The sequence below is a fragment of the Pezoporus flaviventris genome, unplaced genomic scaffold, assembly GCF_033815535.1.
Source record: "Pezoporus flaviventris isolate CSIRO_AGI_PZ_B2104156 unplaced genomic scaffold, CSIRO_AGI_Pfla_v1 ptg000095l, whole genome shotgun sequence".
Classification (NCBI taxonomy): Eukaryota; Metazoa; Chordata; class Aves; order Psittaciformes; family Psittacidae; genus Pezoporus; species Pezoporus flaviventris.
In genome coordinates, this window is record NW_026892643.1 from 397,347 (window position 1) to 414,895 (window position 17,549).

The window sequence follows — 17,549 nt, forward strand, 5'->3', positions numbered from 1 at the left end:
TCCTAGCACAAATATGTTTCTTATGACTGCAATTTTCCACGCATCCTTCTGATGGACCTATTTTGGGAAAACATTTCAATACTGACTGTCACTTTCCACCCATTCAGCCAAACAAGGTTATTTTCCTTCTTTCTCATAGAATTATATCGACATATGCCACCAAAAAGCTGTTGTTCTATAGTACCTATTGTTGGGGTGAAAAATGAAAAAAAATCAGGAACTGTGACTCAAGTATAGTGCTAGCATCTGCAAAAATACTCCCCCTTCTTTAAATGCCTTACAGAGAACACAGTTACAACTAATACCCCTTCTGAAATGCCAGCTCTATTCATCCCTAGTCAGAGGTGCTTTCACACGCAGTCTGGACTTTTGCGTGAAGCATGCAGTTAAGCAAAGTTTTGACTTATCGTTTGTCCCAGCCTGCTCTGAGGACTGTAGAGCCAAAGTCCACAGTGCAGCTGGTTTGGTTCTTCATCGCCATTTCTAAATGTGGCAGATTTTTTGTCCTGCAAGCAGGCTCAGAAGCAACCCTCCAAGCTTGCCAGGTTTGTTCAGGTAGCACTGGGATATGAAATGATTTACATGTGGTGAATGTAAATCTAAAGTTCAACAGAGCTAGGAATGCATTTGTCCTTAAACCTGTCTGATCAATAAACTGGTTTAAACGATGATTTTCTTTTTTCTTAAAAAAAATGAGTTATAGCTCTCTGATATGTACCTAGGCAGGTAGAGCTGTATCTATATATGTAGATACATTTACCCACAAACACACAGCTCTTTTACCACTAAGAGCTATTTCTCCTGTCCAGTGCATACCTAGTCATGTAGATCTGTATCTGTGTAGACACATACACATACCCACACAAACATGGCAGGAAGCTGTCCTGGGACCACTACGTCCAGGCACAGCCCCTTGAATCACAGAATCATGGAATCAAATAGGTTGGAAAGAAACCTTTAAGATCATCGAGATCAACCTTTACTCCAGGACTGCCAAGTCCAGCACTAAACCATGTCACTGAGGGCCTCATCTACACGGTTTTTGAACTCTTCCAGGGACGGTGATTCCACCACTGCCCTGGGCAGCCTGCTACAATTCCTGACCACTCTCTCGGTGAAGAGATTTTTCCTAATATATAATGTAAACTTCCTCTGGTGCAGCTTGAAGCCGTTATCTCTTGTCCTATCACTTGTTACTTGGGAGAAGAGACCGACCCCCACTTCTTGCCACCAGCCGGGCGGACCACTGAGCGCTGCCCGTAAAGCGGAGCCCTCAGAGGTCTCCTCCTTCTGCAGTACCGCCGGGGGCGGCTCCTCCTAGTGGGACACGCGGTAAACCCCGAGTTTTAAAGTGAAACCGAGGGCAGGCGGCCTGTGACAGGAACGGGGAGAGGCTCTCCCGGGTGAGGCAGCAGCGGCAGCACCGCGCCCAGACTGGGCGCCCCCTCCCCGGCAACTCGACCCCGTCCCCGGCGGAGGGGGCCGGGCCACCCGCCGCGGGGGAGACGCCGACACACCCCTCACCGCCTCCCTCCCCCAGCTCCGTCCTCCCCGGTACTCACAGAGCCCGTTAGAGCCGGTGCTGGTGAACATGGCGGCAAGGCCAGGCCAGGCCCGGCCCAGCCAGGTTCAGCCGCGGCCGGTGCCGCTGGCGGAACCCCCAGAGGCCGGGCAGACCCCGAGGAACCACACCGGGACGGGGACGGAGGCCGCGAGGGGACAAACGCAGCAGTCAGGCGAGCGGACGGCGCCCCCTGCCGGGCCCGCCAGGAGGGGCTCCGCCATCCTCCCGTCGCCTCGTCCCCCCCCCCCCACCCCGCCCGCTCGGCGGGGCCGCTGTCACCTCACCTCAGCGCCGCAGGACGAAGCCTACAAGATCCCATGTAGAGCGTATATATTCCCTTAATTAAGTAAAGGTAAGGCTGGGGCAGCTCGTGTGTGCCAGTCCCTGAGGCGGAGGGAAGGGTGCTTCAAAGCTGAGGTGTAGCTGTGCAGGGATAAAGTATGCTTTACTTGTCATGTATCATAGGTAATTGCTTCTATCCCTATAAATACAGTTTAAATGTGAAATTTGTAGGTACCTAAGGGAAGGCTGACTCTTCATGCTGTGGAAAACTGCGGCACCCAAGGCTCACCCTAATTTTGGGAGTCCGTGAGGTAAGTGCCTGCTTAGGAGCTGCGAGTTCTCATTACAGCTAATGGGAATGTGGTCAATAACAGACAGTAGAGTCTGCAGAGTTTTACATATGATCGCAGAATCATAGAATCGTTTGGGTTGGGAGGGACCTTAAAGGTCATCCAGTAAAGTCATCCAGTTCCAACCCCCTGCCATGGGCAGGGACACATTCCACTAGATCAGGTTGCTCGGAGCCCTGTCCAACCTGGCCTTGGACACTGACAGGGTTGGGGCGGCCACAGCTTCTCTGGGCAACCTGTGCCAGTGCCTCACCACCCTCATGGTGAAGAATTCCTTCCTTATATATAATCTACATCTCCTCTCTTTCAGTTTAAAGCTATGCCCCCTTGTCCTGTCACTACATGCCCTTGTAAAAAGTCTCTCTCCAGATTTCTTGTAGGCCCCTTTTAGGCACTGGAAGGCTGCTCTAAGGTCACCCCTGAGCCTTTTTCAGCCCATCTTTCTCAGGTTGTTTTCATAGCAGAGGTGCTGCAGTCCTCTGACCATTTTCATGGCTGCCTCTGGACTCACGCCAACAGGTCCACATCCCCCTTGTGTTGGGAGTCCCAGAGCTGAATGCAGCACTGCTGGTGGGGTCTCACAAAAGCAGAGGGGGAGAATCACCTCTCTCAACCTGCTGGTCATGCTCATTTTGATGCAAACCAGCACAAGGTTGGCTTTCTGGGCGGTATCAAAAGGTCAAATGATCAAATGAAGGTGTCTATAATGAAACTAATTGCTCCCTAGGCTCCCCCTACTGTACTGAACTGATCACCACCGGCTATGATGGTACATTAGACACCTAGCTCTCTACCAGTGTGGTAGACACCTAACACAAAGTGAGGCAAATTCCCAGTTTCATACAGATGTGGTATAAGACTGAAATTATTCTGGCACCAAATTTTAATGATACTTTCAAGTCCATGTAGAAATCAGTTTACTGAAATAAGTCATGCTAGGCATTTAAAAGGTGATGATGGTTTGCTCCGCATCACAGATGTGAAGGTCAGGAAGAAGCAGGATGAGGTCTGTGTGCTGTGTTTGTGCACTTGATGGAACTGAGGGCCTCAAAGTCACATTTAGGTTACTGCAGGTACAAGATTGGGAGCAAATGTCACTCTGGAACTGGAAAATGTGACTTGTCAGCAGGGTAACAAGTTTTAAACAGACACTCAATAACAAAAAAATTTTAAGCAAGTCATAAATTTCCTAGATTCCGTAATGTTTTTTTAATATACCACAAAAAATAAAATGCCTTTTAATATTTACATTCAACTGCAACTATTACATAGCACTTGTAAATGTGAAGATCCTGAATCTTTGTAACCAAAATCTCTTAACACTTCCAAGGGGACATAAGAAGGCCATATGCTTGGGTCCACAAAGGCTTCAGCAAAGTTTAGGATGTCAGTATGTAATTTTAAAATGTCCAGCTCCCAGCACTGATTTCAGATTTGCGTCACTCACTTGCTTTCCCTGAACACGGCCCGCAGTGGGGCAGCTAGGAATGGGATTCACAGTCACCTCACAGACAGGAGATAGTCTAAACTTGCTAGAAGGGAGAACCAAAGAGATGGTGCATTGGAAATCCTCTCTCCCAAGCTGAGGTTTTTCATCAGCAAAGAATCTCAATTGGATTCACAGCACTAAACCCATCACGTACCATAGCTTGTGCCTTTGGCTATGAACAACTGGTTTACTCTTTGCTGTTAAAGCCCAGCTGAAAGAAGTGATTTGCTACAAAAATTCTTTCTTTCAAATGCAAATGGCTCTGGCTGCTGTTGTTACACATGCAGACTGTCTTGCCAGTATGCTGGATGTGCATAACTGTACATGTCACTGGCAACCCTCATTTATAAGGAAAGGGAAGGTAAATAATGAGGTGCAAAGCTTGTGTAAGCTTGTTCAGTGTGAAACCTCATTGGGAAAAGCTTGGGTGCCTCCTGAAGCCTTAGGATTAATTAATCACCATTTTGACTCACCTCCATTTAAAATAATTAAGCCTTTTTGTGGATCTGGCTTTCATATAGGTGAGGATAAAACCTGAAAATTTTTCAACATTGCCTGCATAATAGGCACAATAGGATTGCTGGTTTAATGCTGAAGATAAAGCTTGCTTTTATTTCTTTTCACAGTCACACAGAAAGGAGTAACAGAACAATCATTAATTTAGAGGTTTAGAGTCCTGATAACCAAGGCCTAGTGTTCTTGTTTTATAAGCTCAGTTTGGAAGATTTCCCTCAATTTATGTCCTACAAGGTAATCGCATTAGAGGGATTCTCCTCTGTACTGTTGAGCAGTGGAATTGGATTGAAGTCAGAACCTCTGAACATACTGGAGATTTATGCATGTATTCTGCTGAATAAGGAGGCATTCAGGCAGACATTTAAGATCTTTTTTGAAAATAGCCTTGTGGACTTGTTATCACTTGTTATTGGCAGATACAGCAAAACTGAATGAGTAGCAATAGTTGGCAAGATTCTCCAAACAACCTACCAAATTACTTGCAGATTTGTCAATACTGTTGGGACATGAGCTGGCTCTGAATTCATTTGCCAATATGTCACTTAAGTCTACAAATATCTTACAGATCCTATGAACCATCTAATGATATCCTTTGTTTAAAAAAAAAATTAAATCATTTTTTTCTGGGATGAGATCAGGTGAGATGCACTATGTGTTTCTGAGAAAACTACATGCCCCATGCTGCTAATCATGGTTTCCCTTACTGATTGAATGGTAGAGGAAAAGCAGATTTTGCCCTCAGATACAGTGACAAGCAGAGAGGTTTTTATATCCCAACACCATCAGCATCAACTGGTAGCCTGTCATAAGTATTACACAAATGATTTGCATTATTTAAATATAGAGTGTTTGTCCACCTTGGAGTTAAATAAAATTATCAGTCCTCATGCTTGCCTTGGAACATATCCCAGAATAGGAATGCTAGCACTTATCTACTAATCCACTCAGAACAAGCTTAGAAGGCTTTGACACTGCTCAAATGTCAGCTTAAATATCTGCATTTGTTTATTACATCTAGTTAATGGGGTCAGTTTGGTATGTTCAAAATAGAGTTATTTAAACTTCCTGCTCAAAGGAAAATCCCAGGAGACTGGAATTTATATTTCTCACTATTTTCTAACATGAGTAAGTTGCTTTCTTCTCTGAACTTGTGATGGTTTTGAACAACCTCTTAATTACTAATTAATCTCAAAATCAGGTGCTCCCCTGACATATTGAATGAAGGAGAGCAGCTGAGTAAACCAGGGTGGAAACATAACACATCGCTTGGGAATTTTCTGGTTTAACTCTGTGCAGGTTAATGATTCTGCAAGTTAATGGCAGGTGGTCTGTCTCTTTGACATCTGGGGTTTCCATAGGATTCATAATAGTACCTGCAGTTACTACAGTTACCTGAAATATTAGCAGATACCTGAAAAGAGGTTAATGTTAAGCTTAATGATTTCAGTTAACTTTTCCCTACAGTTTCGAACCCTTGTCTTCAGTTACTGTGAGGAAGAAAGCCATGCACCATACATGCTCTACAGAAGAGACCTCTGTGGCAGTGCGGCTTGCTGATAGCAGCTTGCAGGGGAGCAGGAGGAAGGGCAGAAGGCAGAGATTCACTGGGCTGAAATCAGACTGATTGGTTCTGTGCCTTTCCAAAATTAGACAGTTTCTCTCACTCCCCCAGAAGCGAATAAAGCTTCATACTGCAGCAGACCTGCTGTCCTCTTAAGCTGCAGTGGGCTCATTTATTACAGACTTGTTTAATTTTTTACTGCAGCTGGGACATACAGAACATTTTCTAGATTAATTCTTTCCATGTGGACCCGGTAGGCTTACAGTTAATGTAAGGAGCAATGGCATGGCTAAAGGAGGAAATTCCAGGCTTTTCTTAAGTTCTGAAGAGTGTGCAAAGGAAGGTAATCTAGTGGGGAAAATGGCAAGAGCACTGGGTTTTATCTGGATTTTTTTCAGTTGATTTTGCATCACACTATTATAAAAAATATGAAGAGTGCTCAAAAGTTTTCCATTTGTTACAGTTCTAGCCATTTCAATGAGATTTTTTTGCAGAACTTTAAATTCCATGATAAACCTGAGCTCCATGTCAATGTCTAGTAATAAAGATATGTGGGTAACTATTGGTTCAATAACTCAAGTCACCAGCTGGTGGCCACCAGCAGCCACCAGCTCACACTCTGCATCTCCATTTGTCTCCATTTTGTCCCAGCAAGTCACCAGAAACATGCTGCATCTGCCACCTTTTGGATTCATGCCATGCCCCTCAAATGTAGGGGAGAGGAGAACAGTGATGAGGTGCATCCAGCATAGATGTATGGAGGAAGCACAAGAAGAGAAGTGCTTGCCTGGACCTATGGGGCAAACTTGCTTTCTTCATGCTGTGTCTTAGTTGAAGATGCTCAGAGGGCTGGAGCACCTCTCCCATGAAGACAGGCTGAGTGAGTTGTGGTTGTTCAGCCTGGAGAAGGCTCCGGGGAGACCTTAGAGCAGCTTCCAGTACCTAAAAGGGATCTACAAGAAATCTGGAGAGGGACATTTTACAAGGGTAGGTAGTGACAGGACAAGGGGGAATGGATTCAAGTTGAAAGAAGGTAGATTTAGATTAGCTACTAGGAAGAAATTCTTTACTGTGAGGGTGGTGAGACACTGGAACAAGTTGCCCAGAGAAATGGTGGCTAGAATCGTTCAAGGTCAGGTTGGACAAGGCTTTGAGCAACCTGGTCTAGTGGAAGGTGTTTCCATGGCAGGGGGGTGGAACTAGATGATCTTTAAGATCCCTTACAATCCAAACCATTCTGTGATTCTATGATTTGTGGACTGAACATGCACACTGACAATTTTACACTGGAAGTCTTAACTATCACTTCTCTTTAAACAGTCAACCATGTAATCCTAAGCACTGACACCACATGCACCCACATTTTGGCATCTCTGTGCTCAGGGGCGGCACCAAACACATGATTAGCAGCTTTGTCTCTAAATACTTGTAAACACTCCCTTAAAGACGTCCTCCTTAAATTCTGTTTCACAAAAGCCAGGCTGTTTATTTCAATGAAGTTTGAGATCATGTGGAAAACAAGAGCATGCATGGTAACATAATCAGAAACTGGATCCTAATGCAAATGTATTAGGGAAACAAGTTTAAGATAGGCAAATTGATTCTTAATTGTTGATTTTTATCTCAGGTTTTACATTTAATGTTCTGTCTTTGTGTTCCATTTGACTTTAGGTGAAACCTCATTCTTGTGAATTAAAAGTACACTGGCTGAGCAGCTGTCATTGGATTTTAGAAACCTCATCTGAAGGGCATTAATTTACTACAAGGTAAATTGGAAAACATAAAAAAGCATTATTAAAATGATGAGATTTAAACATAGTGCTCAGAATACCCAATTAAGGAATCCATTAGGAGGGGAAAATATTATGGGTATCATTGCATAATGCAACATACTTTGCACATTTGTACTCTTCTATGCTTATTAGACATCAAGCACTAGCCATCTATTTCAGACTGAATTTATGTCGAAGAGTACCTTTGTGATCCAGAATATATGATGAATTACCCGTGATAACTTTCAGAGACAGCAGAAAACTTAAGTCTTTAAGAAGCAGAAAACAAGTTGCATTGTTCCATACAGGTTTGGCTGTAGTGAAATAGCCTGTTTGGAAAATCAGATTTTAGAAGATTTTTAGAGGGGTATTCAAGGGATTTTTTTTCTCCCTGATACCTATCCATATTTCTCAGATCTCCTTCTCCTCTTGCTTCACAGCCCTGTTGTATTCCTATCTGTGTATGTCCACACAGTGCAAAGGTTATTAAACACCCATATTTACACTCGGAGGCAAATCTGTGTTTTAAGGCACTACGTGGCCACCCACACCATGATGTTATCAGGCCTGTAGCATAACACTGCTTAGAGATTAAAAAAAAAATAAAAATAGATCTTTAATCAGTTCTTCTCCCCAAATGTCATTATCTTCTTTGTATTTGATTTAAATTTGAGCATGAAGGAATAGTCTCATCTTTTTTTTCCCCTCACTCTAATTACCCATACCAGAGGATGTTTGTGTTCATATAATTTTGGTGAAATACATGACCCTGCAGAGGAACCTGCAAAAAGTTAAAGTATGTTCACCCCAGAAACATACTTGAGTGATATTTGCAATAGAAGTATGTATGCCTCCAGGAAATAAGCATTCCCAGGGTTGCTGGTTTTCCTCCATAAATGTTAGTAACGGCAAAGTTAGGTGCCAAAAATATGTATCATACAAAAGTGTAACATTTTGCCCAGTTGTGACCTTTAAATTGCCATCAGAAAACTGCTTTTCATTATCAGAAAGAGGAACTATTGTAAAAAAAGAAAAATAAATCAGTGTATTAATAAATCACATTTAAATACAGCGGAGTTATCAGAAACACAAAAAGTACAGCTTATTGCAGTTATTCTTGATCCTGTGCTGCATTTTTCCAGTGTGGGCCATTTTCTGTCTACAAGCACCTGCTGGAAACATTTCTAAACCTGAGGATTAGACCTAGTCTAAAACAGAAATATGAAGCTAATTAAATGCAAAAGCCAGCATTCTTACTGTTCCTTTAGTTCCCTTCTCTGCATGAAGGAAGTATTTCTTGTTTTTCTTGCTGAGCACAGTTTAATATAGTTTACTATTGTTTTTAAATACTTTCAGTACTTTATATATTTTGGTTGGGAGCACTACGAAAATCTGTGTTCGTGGAGCTAGTTGCAACAGAAATTGCCACCTGAAATCTGTGGCAAAGAAATCTTCCTTGGCATGAAGATGATGTTCTGGACCTGCCCTCGGCTGCTATTTTGGCTTCCTTGCCTCACCCAGGAGGTGGGATGGTGCCATTTTCTGGTTAGCCAGAATAACAGCAAGGCTGGTTTTACACTGAGCTCTTGGGGAGACTTGCCTGGGGTATTACACCAGAGAAACAAGAGCCAATGTTTTGTTCCACTGTAATTATTGAAACAAACCCCAAAATGCCTGAATAAAGAAGCTTCTGGGGAGCTTTCCATGCTGCCTTCAGCCTGGACAGGTCAGCCTGGGCTCCATGCCCTCATGATCTCAGGTGCCTTGGTGGTTTCTCTCCAACAAATACGACTGCACCCAGGGGAAGTGAGACAGTAAGTGGGAATCCATTGGGAGAGGAGGAACTGGAAGGCCTTATTTGAAGGGGTGTGTAAACCACTACAATAATCTTTTCTATTGTCACACTCACATGCTGGAGCTCTTGCCACAGACTTTTCCGGGGCACGGGCAACCAGCTGCACCAGGCATCTGGAGTCCAGTGACCTCTTACCTGCTCATATAGTGATCTGGGCGTTGTGCTAAAGGTTGCATTAAGGCCATATTTTGCACTTAAGTCAAGAAATAATGATGGAATACTAAATCAGCTCATACTAAAACTCAAGTTTATTAGCTTGTCCCTAAGTTAGGAAGCTTTTTTAAGCAGGAGGAAAATAAGTGAAGTCAATAAACTCCTTCATACACGCAAGATATGCATTTGCTGCAACATTTGTTCCTTAAATACATGTGTGATTTCTGTGTACATATAGTTGTAAGTATATATTTACAACACATCATGTTACACATGTGTCAAAAAAGTATTAGTACAAATATCGGTTTAATTCATGAATACTGGACATTTGGACAGAGCAACCTGATCTAGTGGAAGGTGCCCCTGCCCGTGGTGAGGGGTTGGAACTAGATGAGCCTTAAGGTCCCTTCCGACAGAAGCTGTTCTATGATTTTATGTCACTACTGTTGATTAATTTTATATATGAATGTGTATTGAGAAGAAAGTATTTTCAGCAATTTTTCTAAGGGTTTGATTACAGATTTCAGTGTGGTTAGTGCTTCTACAACAGCATGGTTGGGGTCTCGTTAACAAATCATTTGGACATATTATCCAGTCGATATGAGTGAGAGCTTTGCATGTTTGCATATACAGGAGAAACAGCTTGCAAGCTGAATGCAGCGTCAGTGATCTTCCTGGCAACACATACATTTGGGGGCAAAAATTAGCCTTCAATGTCATACAAACCCCAGAAACTATTTTTATCTGCAGGTTGCTGTGTAAAGAAATAGACAGTATGTCCAGGAAAAGCACCAATCTGTGGCTTAGGTACCTGCATTTGATGCAACACTTAAGATGTGTCAGTACATTACACTGTAGAACAGGAAAGAAAAACACTCCCACTGAAATAGAGCGTGTTGGCCTCAGATGATTTATGGCCTGATTCAAAGCGCCCTGAATTCAACAGCGTGAGTCCTGCTGTTTTTTTCAGCAGGGTTTGGCTCAGATGGGTGCACTTTAAACTTCCAAACCACAGTCAGTACAGCAGTGAGCTAGGCCAGATGGAAAGTGTCCGTCACAGCCAGGATGATTCAGGGAGCAGATGGGCTCTGCAGCCCTCCTGCTTTGTTTTGAGAGGGGAGCGGGAGGACACATAGCTGATGTTGGGTGGGAGGCCGCTGCTGCTCTGAGTGGGTGGTGAAGGCATGAAAGAAGATATTAAGGCAAGGAGAAAAAGAGAGAGGAAGGGAGTGGTCAGAGGGGAAGGCTGGGTGGAATGTGTGGAATTAGCACGGGGTGGAGCAAGAGACTCTGGAAAAACAGAGGCACGCTTGGGGTTATGCAACTTGGCAGGTCTTAAACCTGACACTGACAGAGGAGGAATCCATAAAAAGCTCTGAGGAGATGTGGCAAGGGGATTGACAAGAAAGGTAACACCAATGGCATGGAGCCCAGGTGATCTGTGCATGGTAGAATGAGGACATAAAAGAAAGAAAAAATGAGAGATAATGAGATAAAGAAAAAGAGTAAAAGAAGAGTTGCTGAACTACCCTGAAGAATTCTGTTTGCCTTGTATGTTGTATCCATGGAGTTTCTTTTTCTATAAGTTCATGCAATGAAAGGATTTTCTGAGCTGCACTGTTTCAGGACTAGCATTTCCTGTATCTGGATGTGCTAGTTCACGTGTTCCACACAAGAAGTGCAAAAAGTGTCCTAACTCTATAAAATCCAAATGTTATAGAACCATCTGGGGGACAGTCGGCAGGGGGCAACACACAGCAAAACACTCCAAATGGTGTGCAGGTAAATAACTTCTTGGGAGGTGCTTGTCAATAAATAGTACTTGAGCAAAAAATATTGCACATAAGGAACCACGATGCACACAATTCGTAATCTGTGAGCTAAACTAAGGAGGTGCTGGGAGGCAGCTAAAGAGGTTGGGGTACTCTCCAGAGGAAAAAAAACACCACAGATGAAAAGGTAATTTTGTCTAATATTGGTGCTTTTGTCATGGAAAGTGCTCAATGGAAACCTGAACTGATCATCAGGTGGCTATTTCATAGCAGTCAGAAGTAATGACACATGCAAAAGAGCCCCATTAGCAGCTTCAGCGTACAAGGACGAGCCCTTGCCTGCTACCAACTGAAAATGGGAAGGGATCTAATTGTGCTGTGTTGGAACAAATCCCAGTAGAATTTAAACTTGATCATATAGACTTCGAACTAAAATTTGATGACTCACTAGTGTTTTGGCGATTACTACAAGCACTTTTCAGGAAGTCTCAAAGTTGTTTGCAAGTGAGAAGCTAACACCTTCTAAATCCAGGGAGTACACAACCTGGCTTCTCCCTTCCCTGAAAGAAGCTCAAGGAAGAAAACCAGTAAATGGATCATTTTATTCACTGACATTGCGTAACCACCTATGGTAAGAATTTAGGGTGAGGCCTGAGAAACACTTTATCGAGATGGAAAATTGTAAAAGGTGTGTGTCTTTCATCACATATTTCTTCAGTTTGTCTTGCTGATATAGTAGCAACCAAGATGATCTTCTCAGACATAGCCATAATTAACAAAGTATTGGCCTGGATTAACGATAAGAATGTTTCAGACCTTTAAGAACAGAACCAAGTTCCAAATGGGTAGTAGATTACTCACTGCTGAAAGAAGACCTTCAAGGATTTAATTAGCGTGTGGAAAAAAATCAGGTAACTTTCACAGTGGGCAGAGGGAAAGGTGGAGCTGCAGGATTCTCTCTTTTCCTGGGCTGTCACATCCCGCACGAAAGCTGAATTCATGAGAACCAACAGACAATGCTGTCAAAACCCAGGCGCTAATGCTGTCTTGGCTAGACCGCAGCAATTATGAGCCCTCTGTCAGCACCCTGTCTGGCTTTCCCACGCGTCCGAGGAATGAAGGAGATTTGAATACATTTACAAATAACAATTTAGTCAAGCCAGAAAAAAGAAGTATGTTTGAAAGGAACTCTAGATTTAAGCCTGTCTATTTGAGGCCATAATTAAACCACAGATGTTCCTGTCTCCTACAAAGCTTTATGAACCAATAACTGTACCCTCTTAAATCACAGTGTACAAATGAGCGTCTGGTCTTTTATTCACAGTATGATAAAAAAGGGGTAGTCTGTCTGACAAATCACTTATGTGCCTAGGAATATTTGCTGACATACATACTGCTTTCATAACCAAACTGTCTCCTGACCCAGCAAGGGATTATTTTGCCTCTTTCTTATCATGAGAGTGCTCAAAATTTGATGGAGTGATTTCACATATTCCCACTGCCCAAGCCTGAGGAAGCTGGCTCCTTCTATGGCTCTGCCACAATTTCTTTGCACAGGTATCTAGTTTTTCCATCAGCCATACTGCTTCATGGCAAGAGAGGAGCCTAAATTATGTGGACTCAAGAATGAAAACAGAGGTGCAGCCTCATATGCTCATACCACTTGGATGCACACAACTCTATGGGATCCACCCAAGGGTACTGAAGTAAGTTGGCAAATCTGATGCCCATTTACAAGAAGAGTTGGAAGGAGGATCCAGGCAACTCTAGGCTTGTCAGTCTGACCTCAGTGCTGGGGAAGGTTATGGGGCAGATCTTCTTGAGTGCCATCATAGTACATGTACAGAACAACCAGGTGATCAGTCACAGTCAGCATGGGTTTATGAAAGGCAGGTGCTGCTTGACTGACCTGGTCTTCTTCTATGACAGTGTGGCCTACTTAGTGGATGAGGGTAGGAAAGCTCTACAGAGTGATGTGGAGAGGCTGCATAAATGGGCAGAGGCCAATGGTATGAGCCTCCAGGCTCAGTGCTGGGTCCTGCACTTGAACCACAACAACCCCATGCAACCCTATAGGCTTGGGGAAGAGTGGCTGGAAAGCTGACCAGTGGAAAAGGACGTGGGGGTGCTGATTGGTGGAGCTGAACATGAGCCAGCTTGTGCCCAGGCAGCCAAGAAGGCCAACAGAATCCTGGCCTGTATCAGCAATAGTGTGGCAGCAGGACTGTGGAAATGATCATCACCTGTGCTTGGCACTGGTGAGGCTGCACCTCAAATCCTGTGTTCAGTTCTGGGCCCCTCACTACAAGAGAGACATTGAGGTGCTGGAGCGGGTCCAGAAAAGGGCAATAAAGCTGCTGAAGGGTCTGGAGCACAAGTCTGATGAGGAACAGCTGAGGGAACTGGGGTGTTTAGTCTGGAGAAAAGGAGGCTCAGCGGAGACCTTATCACCCTCTACGAATACCTGAAAGGAGGTTGTTGCAAGGTGGGGGTCAGTCTCTTCCCCAAGTATGAAGGAATAGGACAAGACAAAACAGTCTTAAGTTGTGCCAGAGGAGGTTTAGATTGGCTATGAGGAAAAATGTCTTCTTCAAAAGGGTTGTCAAGCATTGGAACAGGCTGCCCAGGGAAGTGATGGAGTCACCATCCCTGGAGGTACTGTGTTGATGTGGCACTTAGGGACACGCTTTAGTGGTGGACTTGACAGCACTGGGTTAACAGTTGAACTCAATGAGCTTAAAGGTCTTTTCCAAACTAAATGATTCTATGAGTCTATGCTGTGTGACAAAAGTGCCAGGGACCAAATACCTCATACGCCCTCTTCCTATGTCAAGTGACCTTTCCTTAAGGCTTGTCTACATGCAGGAAGTCTTGTGCAATAGGTGTGAGACACAATTAGAGTTTTATAACTACTTATTACCTGCCCTCTGCGTGGACTTTCCTATTTGCAAGAAAAGCTATCTCGAGGTGTAGCGTAACCCAGCTCAAAATAACTTGTGCACATAAAACACCAGAAAGAGACTCCATCACTTGGTACACAGCATCTTTTTAGCACTTGTTTTTTCAGGCTTTTCCTTTATGTAAACATGTTTGGTGGAATTTTTCATAACCTGTGCTCACCAACCAGCAATATTTATTTCTCTCAGATACTTGTGGTCAGTCCTAACTAGAATGTATGCTGGAGCAGTAGAAGAACAGTCTCAGACACATGATTTATAGTCTCACTAGATCACTCATAAACAGAGAAAGAGCTATACAGGGACTGAGAAAAAATGAATTCAAGAGTGACTGAATCAAGATCATGATGTCCATTTTAGGAAGGATTTTGAGGTCTTACATTAACCAAAGATTTGGTATTTGCCCAGATAAAAAAAAAAGGGGGGGGATCAATTCTGCTCGCTCTTTCAAAGGACACTTCCTTAGAGGAGAAACAGTGCAGAAACCACAGACAGCAGTTTTTTTAAGCCTCAAAACCAAGGTGCCAGGAAAAATGCCCTGTATGAAGGGGAATAGAAGCCTAACAGTGAAGTATGTTGGGCATTATGTTAACAAATCAGCTCCTAGTAGTGCTGTGGTATTAAGAAGAATTACAGAGTACTCACTCACCTACTTCATTACATTCACCAATACTATCCCCTTGAGAAGCATGGCCTTATATGAGAGAGATGCTAAGGTGCTGTACTGCTCAGCCCCACACACCCCTGACCAATGAATGTAGTGCTCAGAAGGGACTATTTCTACACACCAGGTCAACAGCTTGGATGACTATATGGGAATTTCTCCTTGTCTGTAAACCCCATGACAAGATTATGTGCTGACTTGACTTATTTCCTTTGTGTTTGACCATTGCTTGTTCAGACAAGTACTCAAAAATTATGCAAAAGGAAAGGTTTGATTCTTCTTTCACATTCCTGTGAAATGAGAGTAAAATGATGTATATACACACACGCATGTATATACACATATCTATTTTACTCATCATGTCTGATAGCCCCGGAGCATGGAATTATTTCTCTGGAGTACATGTACGAGCAAGCTGGTGGTGTGTTTCAGTAACTGCCTTTGCCAGTGTGCCTCAGCACTGGAGAGACTGCAAGATGAAAAGGTAACCTAGGTGTATTACAGCATCCGACAATTCTATTATGAGACTTACTATACTTAGTGGTCTTCTAACCCCAGAGACTGAAATCCAAGTATTTCCTAAGAATCCCTGTGTTGATTTCTCCAAAGGAAAAGCTTTGAGGCCTTGACACTGTAAAGAAAGATTTTTAAAACATGATGCAAGTTTGCCACTTAATTGTCTGTGGAGGCTGACTCCTGTGTTTTGGGAAATGCAATTTGCAGCATCATGTAGAGCCACCTCTGCCCTACTTCACCTATGCAACCACTTCTACCAAAAACCCAATTGTAAAGCATTACTGCTCTTACTTTGTAATAAGCTCTGCTCTCTGATCCAGACTAGCTATGCAATGGATAGAGCAATGGTCCTGTTGTGTTTTCTTGAACTTCTTGAGCAAGACTACTGGTGATCTTAAAGTCTGGGATGTAACTGAGAGTTACCCGGAAGGGCTGGGACTGCTACTGCTGAACCCAGGACACACAGATAGCCAATATGGTGCTTCTCTAGGGAGATCAGAAGGAGTCAGGGGCAGCAGGTCAGAAAGTGATTAACTTTGAGAAATGGATTGCACTTGTATACATTCAGAATAGTGGAAAGTGTACAAAAACTCTTTGCTTAGACTTTATGTTCACATCTGTAGGTATTCTGGGGAGTATCATCTAGTATTGTCTTGGTGTGCACAGCTGACATGCATCTTGTTTGCCCCTTCTTCAACAGAGGTAGAAAGGCAAGAACACTTAGAAACAGTGAAGCAATTCAGATTGAATAAACTGTCAAAAGGATGAGGTATTTTTAAACAAACCCAGCAACCCCAGGTGATAAAATACTGCATGGAATGGAGAGCAGAATTGATCAATGAAAAAGGAAATCAAACTATACAGCAGATCTAACAAAATTGGAGAAAGGTTTCTGCAATGTGTAAGCAAGATTGCTTTCAGCACAGCTGTACTCTCTTCACCTGTCAAAATGGATTTCAGAGTCAAAAGTCTCACAAGTTTCATGGTTATGATTTACAGGAAAAATTGATGCAGATCCTTAGATGGATTAAGTTAATCTAGCTCTATCCATTCATTCCCTTGAACCCAAATCAGTTTGTTGCAGCTAAGGATCTGGCTTCTTCCTCCTCCACAACTGAGCACAGATACAGCTTCCTCTTACCACTTTATATAAAAGAATCTTGTAAAACGTGTGAGCTTCTTTTTACTGTGTTGAAGTTCATTTTGTTTAAGCATGCAGTTCTTTTGCTTGAACACAAATAATATGTGCAGCTATAATTTTCTTTGTAACTAATTTGCCTTCATAGCTGTGGCTGATTAAATAGCTTTGCCTTACTTGGTTGGCAAAGAGGTAAGCACCTTTAAATATATTGTAATTGGGCTTTGATTTTTTTTTGTCTAGCCTTGTTAAAAGCGTAGTTAACACCTTTCTTGGAGCTGACTTCATGAACACACAAATGAAAAACTTCTCTCAGCTGTTTTATAGAGCACAGCTAATTAATGCAGTTAAGTACAACTGAGTTAAGTAGGAGAATCACAGCTTGTAAATAAAGATAAGAAAATTATAAGAGGTGTGACTGATACATGTGTAATTACCTGCTTGGGAGGCAGCCTGATCTGGAAGAACCAGAAGAGATTTGGGAGGCAGGAAATCCTGTGTTGCAGTCCTCATTCCACCCATGACTCCTGCTGCTGTAGGAGAGTTGTCCTGCCTCTCCTTCCCCAAGTGGCAGTCACTCAATGAAAGAGTGACGTACGGATTTATTAATAGAATAGGCAAAGCATCAGAAACACTTCAAGTGTGATTTTGGTACCTGTGAATATCACACAGAGCAGATATTGTCCCATATTAAAATTTTCTTGCACCGTCCTCCATATCCTGTTCAGAAGTGAGGAAATAGAGACTTACCACTTCTCAGTAGTTGCTTCTTGAAACAAATCTGATTTTTGGTACTTAAAGAGTTCTTTAGATTACACAGCAGATTGTTGGAAAGGAGTTATCACAGTAAGGTGCATGACCCTGAAGAGAGTGCTGCCAAAGGGCTGCCGATAGCACAGAATTAAGATTTTGTTTCTCCTTCAGCCAGGAATAAGAAATCAGTGTCAATCCTAAAAAAAA

At 43.0% G+C, this 17,549-nt stretch overlaps 1 protein-coding gene and 1 long non-coding RNA gene across 2 annotated transcripts in view; one reads left to right on the forward strand and one right to left on the reverse strand.

The window, feature by feature from the left end:
• Positions 1–1,753, reverse strand: part of UBAC2 (UBA domain containing 2) — an 85,396-nt gene extending 83,643 nt beyond the window's left edge. The window contains exon 1 of the mRNA XM_061476308.1: positions 1,563–1,753. Coding sequence (XP_061332292.1) covers positions 1,563–1,593 — 31 coding nt within the window. The 5' untranslated portion in view covers positions 1,594–1,753. The remainder of the gene's footprint in view (positions 1–1,562) is intronic.
• Positions 1,754–1,957: 204 nt separating this feature from the next.
• The window catches only part of LOC133281102 (uncharacterized), a 29,527-nt gene continuing 13,935 nt past the window's right edge, over positions 1,958–17,549 (forward strand). Inside the window, exons 1-2 of the long non-coding RNA XR_009747379.1 lie at positions 1,958–2,029; positions 7,434–7,528. This is a non-coding gene — a long non-coding RNA (uncharacterized LOC133281102). The remainder of the gene's footprint in view (positions 2,030–7,433; positions 7,529–17,549) is intronic.